Source organism: Dermacentor silvarum, chromosome 8 (genome assembly GCF_013339745.2).
Source record: "Dermacentor silvarum isolate Dsil-2018 chromosome 8, BIME_Dsil_1.4, whole genome shotgun sequence".
Taxonomy (NCBI): Eukaryota; Metazoa; Arthropoda; class Arachnida; order Ixodida; family Ixodidae; genus Dermacentor; species Dermacentor silvarum.
In genome coordinates this window covers 50,533,394-50,546,259 of record NC_051161.1, presented here as the reverse complement: position 1 = coordinate 50,546,259, position 12,866 = coordinate 50,533,394, and the positions used below count along the sequence as shown (strand labels likewise).

Sequence of the window (12,866 nt, the reverse complement as noted above, 5' to 3'; positions counted from 1 at the left end):
TTATGACTTTCCCCTTCTTTGCATGTGTGTTTTGCAAGTTCGCTAAACCATCACCACCATCATTCCAAATTGAAGCGCTACATTTACTCTTTCTGAGCCCTCTTTGCTTTTGTGAAAAAGAAATGGCTTCATCATCATCAACCTAATTAAATACGCCTCTGGCAGATATTGCCTATCATTCCCATCTTTGTTTGAACCGAATCAACCCTATATTATACCTGCACATTTTCCACTATAATGTCACCTCCATCTCATCCTCTTTTATTCTCAGCTGTGTTTCCCTTGCTACCTATCCTGTTGCATTACAGCACATTCTAAACATTAGATAGTTCCACTTCTCTCATCACGGTGCATCACATCATATTCTGCAGAGGCAACAAAAAGGAGGTACATACATAGCAAATATGGTTTACAGGTCCTAACTAAATGGCAAAAAATGCTCATTTGCCACTAACCACTAAAGACCACTGCCATCAAAAAATAATCAACAGAAAACTTGAAATAATTCATGCAGTATCCCTTGTTGAGGCAACACATGCCTAATCTTGTAGCAAAATTTTACTTGTCTTTGTCATTCTGCCTCTGACATGCAACAGCAGAATGCTGTCTTTCAGCAAAGCAGTGCACTTAATAGCAACTACTAACCTAATTATATTTAGCATGAGACCACCCATCAAATATAAATGCTATTATAACGTAATTATTAAGAGTGTTCGAATAGTAAAATGTTTTAAACCAGTACGAATATTCAAGAAAAATGACCTTTGAATATCAAATTGAGTATTGAATATTTCCGATTCTGTGTTTCCGTGGAGTCTGTCTGGCAGCAAATGGCTCATCAGAGGTGGGAATACTGCGCAAATTGTGCCATTTTGATACCCAAGCAAATTGCTGCATCCAAATTGCGCCTGAAAGCAGAAAAATGACTGAAATTGCGCAAACCTGCACCAGAACAGCTTTGGCAGCTTAGGCTTTCACCGGCAACACCACAAGGTCTCGAAGCGCTTGTAAAAGTAACTGTCAGATTATGGCCGCCAGCGGGCGCGGGCATCCGTACCTAATAAAGCTCCATCAGTAAAATTAGAGGTAGCAGCATTCTTTTATCTTGTGACCCGAGATGGCGAGCTAAGGCAAGCAAGGATGTCTGGGACTTATCCGTGCCTCGCTGCTGGTGGAGCGGAGTCCTATATGATTGTGCTGGTGCTGTTTCCGCGAAAATGCGTGCAAGCATCCGTGTGCTGCTGGCCATTTCTTTTGCTTTCTTGGTTGTTTGTTCTGACTCGCGTTGGTGCCACAAGTCTCTCTTGATTGTGCTGCTGCGGTCGCGAATCTTGATATCGCATAGATCGCACTGCTGCTCAGTGCGATTGCCCGCAAACTGAAAGGGCGAGTGGCAGGGAAGGTGCCTGCATTAAGCACACTCGGAAAAGAAAAGGTTCAACTAGGGAGCTTGAGTACAAAAACAAAGAAAAAGTGACCATATCTGGTGAACCATGACGACAGTAACGAAAAAAAAAAAAGTAATGTAACAGCATATTACTATACGCACGTAATAGAGAGCAGTAGTTTGATGAGAGACCTAATCGCAATACTGCAAAAGCGCACATAAGTCCAAACACTGAGACTTTACAAATATAATTTGCCTAGACTTAATTGAGAAGTGAAATTCATAGGCTCCATAAAGTGAGGCATGCTTATTTAATGACTGTAGAAAATATTGGGAAGAGGTGACCCCCTCCAGACATTGACTCAAGAACTGGTTTGTATGCTTAAAAACTGCAGTTCCATTCCAGCAGAATCATTCGGAGTAGTCCTCCACATGCATCAATCTTTCTCTATGTGGACTGCAACAACTGTTGTCCCTTACATTATTTGAATGGAAAGAATATTCAACAACAGTGAATCATGAATTCTCAAATCGAACAGCAAAGACTGTCATAATGATTCATATCCAATATTTCGAATATTCGTGCATACCTAGTTATCATAGCATATTGAACCTAAAGATGTCTGTAAAAAGAAAGGAAGAAAGTCACAGGATCTCTGCAGATAAAATTTATTTCCAGACTTGTCATAGATGGCACACTGTCAAACAGAGAAGAGCCGCCACACTAACAGAAAAAAATAAATGTCAGCGGCCAATCTCTCCAACCCTTCTCGTGCGCAAAAAAAAACCTGACTGCACCGAAACACTAATCTCCTTTTCATTTTACACTTCTAATATTTTTTTTTTTTGCCTACCATAGACAGCGATAATAACACTTTTTGTATTTACTAGCTAAATTTACACAGTTCTCTCTCAAACACACTAAAGGCTTGTACAAAAGGGTACACGAGAACAAGAGAGAGAGAAGTGCGAAGAATCCCAAAGAACAAATACCGGTTCGGGATCCTTGTAGCACCGATAGCACAGCGATAAAAGTTGAGAAAAAAAAAAGAATGCGTGAAGATTCACCAGGAACAACAAGATCAGGTGGGGATAAAATATATGTTCGAGAACGTTCACATGAAAGCTTGCTTTTTTTTTTTTTCCTTACTTGGCTGCTTTCCTTATATTACATATAAGACAAACAAGCTGCTAATTTTGGCAGAAACATGTTTTCTGTGCGGGAATGCACAGGAGGCACTTGTCAGAAACATTTTTCCATCTTGGTAACACCTGTGTTCTTCAAGCAGCAAGCAGTAGCTAATGCCATGCTACTCTAACCAACGATGGAAAATTGTGTAAACCTTGGGGGGGGGGGGGGGGGTGCTTGTCTCATGCGAAGATCTGGTTTCATTCAAAGTTCTCAAGCTCTTCTGGCAGTAAAGCCATGAAACTGCACCCCTCCAGCTACCATCTTCTTCGTAATATAACGCTGAAAGCTGCCAACCAACGGAACAGGTTCATTTTGGCATCCACACCACGCGATATGCTTAAGATCGCGACGCAATAACACCTATAACATTGCGCTCGCACTATATGAACGGAAAATTTTAATTTCAGCCGAAGAGACATGAGAAATGGCATATGGCAAAAATAAAACTAATAAAAGAGTAAATAATTTCACTTGCTTATTGCCCAAACTGGGGCAGTACTTTCGACTGATCACTTTCCTTCGGACGTGCCGCTTTTTTGCAGAGGGGGCACGGAATGGTTGCAGGGTGCAATGGGGGAATCCCCCTGCCACAGATCTCATAGCTGGCTCTGTGAAGATGAACACTTGAACAATCTTTCTTTATCAGATAACACAACAAGATGGTGTTCTACTATCTGTGTGAACAGAAATGTTCATAATTCAAGGAGGTTATTATTTTTCATAGGTAGATTCGTGTCCACTGCAGTCCTTCACCTTCATCCTGTGGTGGGATCACCTTACATTCACATTATATATATATTCTTGGGCATCTACACTCAGGGAAGAGGGGAAGGTGCTTAGTTTTCAGAAGACATGACATTTCCATATCATGTAGTCATGCTGCATCAACATAGCTGGCCATTGAAGCATTGAGATGCAAACAAATGCCTGCAGTGATAGGAATCCAGCTGTATGTTGTACTTCTGAATTCTGGGGTTTTACGTGCCAAAACCACGATTTGATTATGAGGCACGCCGTAGTGGGGGGGTCCCCGGATTAATTTTGACCACCAGGGGGGATCTTTAACGTGCCTCCAATGCACGGGACGTATGTTATACCTCCACATAAATGCAAAAGCATTGCTGAAAGTGATCAACTGAGAGCACAGCCCCTCTACAAAAGCTGCAACGGAAAATGCTTGTTCGAGCACTGCTTAATTAAAACCTTAAAAGCTGCTCCGTTAAGAGTTGTCAAAGGTTGGAATGTGCGTCTTGCATTTCTAATGTTTTAATTGCACACATCCTATACACATCTTATTTACTTTCTTACCCTTCAAATTAGTCCTTACACCATAACAGAGACCACTTTTTAAATGTAGGAGGACAAAAGGACCTTTTAAGACAACGATAGAAGACGGGACAGATCACACCTATACCTGCACGACAAAGAGCCAATGTAAAATGTCACATATATGTACATGGGCCTCGCCTCACCTACTCAACACATGCAATTAATGCAAAAAATGTGAATTTCTAAGCAGTATCTTCTTTTTCTGAAGAAGCAATGGAGAAAGAAATAATGAGAAGAATGGAATGGTTCATAGGGCAACCCTGACAAGTTTTCACAGTGGATGCAAGCACGACCTCAGGAAGAGTGCCGTTTAACGGAATGAGATTTGATTGACGAACCCACACGTTACCATTTGATGTGAGAAGCTAAAATAAAGATTGTGCGAAGTAATACGGGTGTGAAAATCATGGCAAGTTCTTATAAATAAGCAAGGAAAATTTCTAAACATGATGTGAAAGATGTTTTGTTCCTTGTCCATTATGGTGGATAAATACATGTGAGAGTTAAAAACAGGTGTGTGTTAAAATCTGAAATTTAGACAATATCTTTGTGGATACTACATAAATAAAAGAAATAGTCCTCTGCCTTATGAAACAACTTCAGGTTAAAAGTCAGTGTACACTACGCACGGTTAAGCACTATGAGGATATGTAAAAGGTGCAAAGCTAGGGCTACCAGTGCTTTTAAGGGGGCACCAAATATAAATTATGATAAGCTAAAGCTTGCCTTAATACACTTTTAGAGTGGAAAATACATATAGGTAACTGTGAGTGGAGGCATTGTAAGCCGATGCAAGTTTGCAATTCCTGCTCTAATTCTCTGTGCTGTAATAGGTTTTCTAAGGATGTAATTATGGCCAGTTAATCTTATTGTAAAATAAGCACTGTATTAAGAAGTAAGCAAGAGATAAACATGGCAGCTACTATAGGGAACATCCAGTGCACATATCTATCCCAAATACTACATGAAAATACTTCACTCACCTTAAGACATTTCACTGACTTAAAGACATTTCACTGACCTTAAGTGTACATAACGTAAAAAATTTGAAGTACATATGGCCTTAGATTTTTCCATTTAATAATTAAATTTTGTTCTAAAAATGAGGAATACTGTTTTAGCTTGAACTTCAAGTGAATAGTTCAATTTAGTTACCCTTTAATTTTGCCACATCCTTCTGATACTTCAGAAACTAAGAGAGCACCGTCTCCTTGCCACCTTTCAATTCGACTGTACACTTAGATGTGTGTGTACTGATTATACAGGAGAAATAAAAGGATTCCATGCAAGCGTGTACGAGGTGCGTCCTATGAGCATAAATTCAAATGCAAATAATTCTGAAACTACTCTAGTGCGTTGTTCCGTTTCCAGTTTCACCCGCATTTACAGCAGTGGCTCTATTCAGACTCCAAAACGTACGCTTAGCACTACTTGATGCTTAGAAACCAGCCACAGAGTGATTACACATCGGACTTCCATGTAATTATGCATAACAGCTGTTGTTATCAGTTATTTCCTGTTTGTGTTTCAATTTATGCTGATGGCAAAATGCTTCAGTCAAACTGACGTTGCCATCAAAAGCAATCTGCATCGTGCAGTGCATGCATGACTCTGTATACAATCGTGATCAAAGCTGCAATCATCAGAGTGACAAAAACACACTATACATAGACTCTACAATTATGTGCACAGCGCAACAGCCACTTTTGTATGTGCTGCTCTAACTGCACGACCTAACATTTTCGCAGCGAATTGACACACTGAAACGTCTGCATACAAGATTCGGACTCTTGCATTACATGTGGCACAACTGGCATTTCGCTCCAAATCACGCAACAAAACCTCAATACATGTCAAGCACAGATTGGTTCTCCTTGCACAGCACATCTTGTATGAATCCCTTAAGGTGGCGTTGTTCTGTGGCACATTTTGCTGAATCAAGCAAAGTAACAGTGCAGGTGGTGTCAAAACTTACTAACTAGCACATGTAATTTGATTCAATAGCTGTTCTTCCTTACTATCTTTTCACACTAAGCCATTCAATGTGATTCTTTGTGGAGGGAAAAGTTCAGCAATGAAGTTAAAAATGGCAAGCGAAGCCCCCTGAACAACGCCAAGTATGGAGGCACAAATTGTGCCTAAAGGGGCACACGTACAGTAGCTACCTGTTGGATGGAACACCTTTCTTCTAAAAGCATCTAACAATCGCAAGTGTCATTTACAAAAAAGAAAATGAAAGTTAGGCATGTCAACGCCACAACAATAGAAATAGTCAATGTAAACTTGTGTTCAACTTAACGTTATGCAACATCTTCAATGAAGCTAACAATTTCAAGCACTCTGCCCATGTTTGCTACCCTACAAAACAAGTGCCCACAATTCCAAGCCGTGAATGTGCAGTGCTTTCTACTCTTGTTCTATTCTTATCATCTGTTGTTGGCTCGAGTACCACTGGGTCATTCTTATCATCGATATCAGACAGTCATGGTGGCGATGATTAAAAAAATGAAATCAAATTAAATGCATTTGTATCGGCCACAAGTGGAAATGTCAATGGCCATGACTTGACTCCATCTAGCTGCAACAGCAAGCGAGCCTTCGGTTTCACCATCATGGCCAGAATATTACAAGACTGGCACATGACAACAAAACAAGAGCTCATTCTGAAAAAACACAAAAATGCCATTATAAAAAGATTATGAACCTGATCGAACAGTATGCCACTGTGGCTTTTAGGCGCACTACAGCCATCTTGAGCAGCTTGCTCTGTTCTATCAGCCCTGCACATTAGTACCACCTGTGCCAAGAAGTTGTGAGGTTATAAATACTAAAATGCAATCAACATTACAGCCAAGATGGTAGTGATTACTTCGACAGAAACACTCCCTAAAGGCAAACCTTGGAAATTAAGAACCGACAGTGCATTTGCTAACAGTAGTCTTGGCCAACTCATTTGGCAATAGGAGTGTGCCAGTACACAGACAGGCCTCCCCCAGTCATGTTTAATATATCCGTGAATGCGTGTAACAATAGATATTTTCTTTAAGGAAAAGCAGAGAGGTTGGCTGGAGCAAGCTCCAGCCGTAACCATTGCCCTGCAATAGGAGGAAGGGAGTGTAGTTCTTTAAGAGAAAGGAGTTACAAAGAACACTCTTAGTCAACAACAGGTGCGAGTTTGATGCATTAAACTGGCTTATGTACAATCATAGTTACGACAAACAGGCGCAGATGAGGGGCGTGCAACAATATAAATGACAAAGAGCCAACATGGAACAAAGAATGCAAGCCCATTTCATAACTTGTGCACTTGCATTGAGCTTACGTTAGGTTACTGAATGCAACAGCATTAAAAAAAATGGCGCGACAAGGGGAGGAAGCAGAGGCTGCATTTGTTGAATTCCATTCCGAACACTGGCGATGCCACGATGTCGCTGAGCCCATGTGTGTGCATTGGATGCTGACCCCACGTGCAGCGTTGAAGCTTGTTGCAAAAGTGCCATGTTCAACATGCCTATGTGTGCACAATCAAACTGCATGGCGGATTTGGTACTCTGTGTGGCTTGGAATGCACACACACACACACAAACACGCACGAGACAGAGTCTAGCCAAAACAAAATGGCTCTCCACTCAGTACACAATGCACAGAAACACAGTCCTCCTGAGAACGCAGCTCAGTCCACTTGTGCTGGCTGGCCAGCTGTCGTCACCTCCCAAGAGCTGCCTATGCTAAAAATAATCTACACTTCTTGAAAGAATGGACAGCAAATGTGAAGAAAGACATCCAGAAAAAATTGTCACAGCTTATTGACTCTTTACACAGTGGCAGGCATCTGAAAGGGAAAAAAAGCGGGAGGAAGACGTTACTTGGAGCAACCCATTACGGCACAAAACTGCCCACTAGTGTTTTGAATATAAGGGTCATGCACATTCTTTAAATATAAGGTTCGTGCATGTTTTATGAACTGCTATACACATGAACATCTTGCATAGTGTGACTAAAGAAACACGTCTCCATAATAATATGATAAACCTCAGTACAGTCAAACCTCGATACAACGAACCTCAATTTAACAAAATTCACGATGTAACGAACTATATTTATTTCCCCATCTTAGTTCTACTGAATTAACAAAACCTCGATATAACGAAATTCTCGATATAACGAAGTTTTTTGGTGCAAGTACAACTTCGTTATATCGAGGTTTGACTGTATAATGAACTTCAATATAACGAAATTGTCAATACTATAATGAAGTATTTAACTTTTTATAACTTCTTCTCCATATAACACCATGTATTTTGAACTTCAATATGACTGAAGTTTATTTATACACGATTTCAATATAACGAATATAATTTCACTGCCACCAAGAAGGAGTACAGAGACAATACATGGAAAATTCGGTGAATGAAGATGGTAAAATAGTTGAATGACCTGTGGCTGCTTGCAAACGCACCTCTCAAATCGTGCACTACGAGACCGAGAGCGACCACCGAAGCAGAGCAGCGTCGTGTTCTGTAAAGTGTGGTAAGATCCTATCACGCCCCACGTGCTGTATACTTTAGGTGCGAGTGAGAACGTCTGTGGGTGAGCCGCGAAGGATGGTGGCTTGATGAGCACCGTCTTCTTGCGCCAGCAAGGGGAAAGGGGAGCGAGCGTGTGGTAATGCGATAAAGTGTGCGTGAGGGTGGGGGGAGAGAGGGGGGGGGGCAGGTTGGCGTGCATCTCCTTTTTCGGCTATCAGCATGGCTGAGTGCATACGCAGTCCGCACCGCTTTTTTTAGAGGTAATCTGCCACCTGTGCAAAGACCAGGGTGAGCTGAGATGGCATGGCGTTATGCATTGCCTTCCCACGCGTTTAGTGCTGAAGGTTGCGTAATCTCGAGCCTTGGAGACTCATTATTGCGAGAGGCAGATGAAGCATTCGCTGCCTATTGCCGGCGCTTTTCATGATAGTGTTGTCCCACTCCGGATGATACTATCAGCTGCGGGAGTGGAGTGGACGTGAAAGCATGGCTTCGCTTCATACTGCCGATGTGAAGATATCGTCGACACGGCATGAAATTGTATCTTTCACCGCTAGCTGTCAAATTACCAAAATAATTTTTTTCTCATCAACTTTGCTTTTTCTGATTGCTCGATAATTCGGAAAATTTTGTGGCCCCTTTCATGTAATAAATATCCATTGGCGACTGTACTTATTTGCATAAAGAATTGAATTTCAATATAATGAAATTTCTATGTAACAAAGCAAGTTATATAATGAAGAAGTTATATTGAGGTTTAACTGTATACAGTGCCACGACTAAGGTGAACTCTCCTAATTGACCGAACACTTTATTTTTTCTATTTTATTTTTATTTATTTATTTATTTGAAAAAGTACTGCATGCCCAATGTGGACCCTAGAAGGAGCAAGAAAAATGTATGCACTCAACTATGTATCAAGAAAACATGGACTACAAAAACATTACAATGGATTGATAAACAAGACACGATTTTCAAGTAAACAGGAGTAATACAGACCGAAACAATACAGCCAAGTGCAACGGCCGGAGGGGGAGGAGGGGGGGGGGGAGAACATGCTAAGACATTGGAAGAGAATTTAATTTTCACTGGTCAATTCAGACAACTTGCTGTACGGCAGATCACTTCCTTTTGCCCTGCATTCAAGGTGGGAATTTGGCACAAAGTATTAGAATGTGTTGCGCTTTGCCCACAAGCTGTGTGTGATAACTTCCGGGGTGATCCAGCATGAAGCATTATTTTCTTCTATTCGATTTGAATTCCAAGCACAATCACAGCACTCGCCCAAGAAGTTTTTGCTCCTCCAAAACAAGTGTAGTGCACCATAAGCCACGATGTGGAACTCTGAAGTGCACAGAGCAGTTATGGTTAGAACAATGTGAAAGACATTATCTTGAATTTCAAGTCACAGCATAATGTGGTCAATTATTCAACTTGATAATCTTTAATTCAACTCTGCAGTGAGTGTGTGGAGGAATACACCTTTGCACTGCAAATGGCAAACATAAAGCTGAAAAAATTCACAGACGATTACAATACTCCCGAATAGAAAATTTGAGCGCAGCTCTATACATGTTTTCATTTCGCGATATATTGGCTGGCGTGGAAAATCTGTCTTGTGCGGCACGTTGCAACTGGAGTGAAATGTGATGCGATTGCCTCGCTAATCTGGAGATCGCAAGAACCCGCGCATGGGGCCAGCGTGTGCATGACGCGTGGGCGCGATTCACAGCAGCTGCTGTCAACACCTCCCAGATAACACCCGCTACTCTGGCGCCATCTCGTAAGCATCGTTGCCGCACTACGCTTTTCTTCTCATGCTTTCGCCATACCCCCCTCCTCCGCTGCGCTCCGCATTCACTTTCATCTTTCGCCGTGCTCGTTCGCTCGGTTACAAGTGACGACGCCAACGCCGATGCTCGCCACAGGAACAGGCGCCTAAGAGCTGCGCTCTAAAAGCGTTACAAGAGCAGGCTCAAGCATGGCTTTGGTTCAGCATGGTGCTAAATGAAGCAAGAATGATAAATGCGTGGCTCACCCAAGCCAACCGTGGCGGCCCAAGGGCCGTCATGAACCCTGCACGCATGGGGAGGCAGGCTCCCCTGGTCCCCCTTGATCATGTATCCATGTTCCAGTTGTACCAGTCCTTCTGCTGGGGAGGCGAGTTCACCTGGCTTGAACTCCGGGGTGAGCTCTGACTCAGGGGGCCGTTCAAGAGGCCAGACATACCAGGGTGTAGCAGGGACGGTGGGCTCTCCACTAGAAACACACGATGTGAAGCACCAAGTATTACAATGAAGGCTGATGGTAAGTAAGAGCAGATTCAGTAAAAGTGGCCACGCACTGCATAGGCAGCGTGCAGTCAGATTGGTCGCAGCACCCACATGGTGAGCCAAAAATAGCAGACTACCGAGTGTGCTGACTGTGTTTGTACTCTCAACAGCTCTTGACTCCAGGGACCTACCAAGGACACCACAACAAAGATGAAAAGAGCCACGTACAGTCTTTTTGCAGGCGAGTCTGGCGAATTGAAGCCACCGTTCATACAGTTGCTTTGAATCGATCACACGGCTGTCTAAATTACGAGAGAGAAGGAAAGGGAGAAAAATGTTGCCAACGTGTGCCACACGGGCAGAGAAAATGACATCAACTCGCTAATGCCCTAAATTTTAATGCCATTTGTGCGATGCCACAGGGACAAACCGAACGCATTTGCCAGAACTCCATCCACTGAGAAATACATACTCTCAACGCCGTAGCTAGCACGGTGCAGCATAACTGAATTTAAAGCGAAGCTTTATAGGCTCACAAGTGTCGGCGGTGGTGGTGGTGGCGGCGGCGGCGGTGTCACACTGAAAAGTGGGCCGATCCTGGCGATAGTGCAGGGGAACTTAAAATTTCACTAGGGAACTTAAGGCAGTACTGGATGAAGGTCATTATCTGTGCCCGTGTGGCACAGGCATAAGAGCCTTCGATGTCTCTGAAAGCCCACAAGGCCCCCAACCCAGCGTGGCCTCTGCAACACTGGAAACGCAGGTTCACACAACATGAGGAGGTTTGCAGACCAGTACAGTAATTTCGCCCATTGTGTGGATTCAGCTTTAAACAGGAAAGGTGGATGGTCAAGGCCCGGGGAAAGAAATGCTGCAGTGTGAATGCACTCCAAGACCCCTGTGGGAGCACAACAAACACATGGCGCGACGTCTCCAAACAAGAGTTCAAATGGCTCTAAAGTGATGTAGCTTTGTCAACACTCACATGGCCAATGTAAAATTTTGTTCTCAACACATCAAAGTTCATCTAGTTGGTTCAAAGTCAGCACTGTGAAACAATGCAAACATGATGACAAAGAAGGACAATGCCATACTTCTGCCATTGCTTTCCAGTGATTTTTCAAGCGTATCAGCAGTTGAGAGCTGGCTCAATTTTGCGCGCATGTCAATCTGCAATTAACTTCCTTGCCAACAGTTAAACAATCAGCAGACCCCTATGCTTATAAGCAATAGACATGCCAGGGTTCTGAAACACGGGCACCACTACATGGTTGAAGAACCCCGCTTTCGTGCCAAGCACAGCACTCACCAACAAGTGGTGACGGCACCTTGCGCGTCCGCTTGACCAGGAGCCGTACAGTGTTGCCCCCTTGACGGATGATGTTGATGGCGTCGGCGTGCGTCATGTTTTTCGTGTTGATGCCGTTCACTTCCAGGATCTGGTCCCCAACCTGGTCACAGGGAAAGGTTGGATTTATTCTCACATCCTTTCGTCCCCTTTATTAGCAGCATGCTCTAACAGGAAAGCACTCTACAAATGGGGCTCCCAAACTCACGGGCGCAGTGAACTTCTCTGGCCTTCGAAGAAAAATGCCAGAGAACCACAATCAAACTTTTCAGCACGGAAACAAAGAACATGACAGAGGAGAAATGACATACAAAAGCACTAACCTCCATGTCCTCGGCTTCCCAATGTGAAGGCAACAATAAGTTTAGGGCCTGTATTTACAAAACTCCTCTTACATAAGAGCCATCCATAAATGGCTGTCACCACGGCGAGCATCTAATTATCAAGCCAACCACTATTACGAGTGGCAGGCATCTGAATGCCAGCCAACCAGGAAACGTTCGTACATAAAAGAAATTCCACGAATGTGGGCCCTGCTGCGTAGCCTTCGAGAAATGGTGTTCGCAGTACTGCCCCAGTGCTAAAGTAAAACGATGGCACTATACTCTGTTTCATACTTGGCAAGCAACACTACGAAAACTAGCTGGTAGTGTGGTCGTACAAATCACACTCCGTGCATTTCGCAGCGCAGCTGTATTTGACGTGCGACACTTTCTACTGAATAACTCCTTCGCATGTCATGACTAGAACTTGTGGGTGTAAGGTTCCATCAAATTACATACTGTTTGTGCACCTTTGTGCTGTGCAC

The 12,866-nt window shown here is 43.0% G+C and overlaps 1 protein-coding gene across 1 annotated transcript in view; it reads right to left on the bottom strand.

The window, feature by feature from the left end:
• Positions 1 to 2,040: 2,040 nt before the first annotated feature.
• The window catches only part of LOC119461201 (membrane-associated guanylate kinase, WW and PDZ domain-containing protein 2-like), a 55,375-nt gene continuing 44,549 nt past the window's right edge, over positions 2,041 to 12,866 (bottom strand). Inside the window, 3 exon segments of the mRNA XM_049671954.1 lie at positions 2,041 to 7,740; positions 10,476 to 10,696; positions 12,020 to 12,161. Of these exon segments, the coding sequence (XP_049527911.1) occupies positions 10,554 to 10,696; positions 12,020 to 12,161 (285 nt within the window). The 3' untranslated portion in view covers positions 2,041 to 7,740; positions 10,476 to 10,553.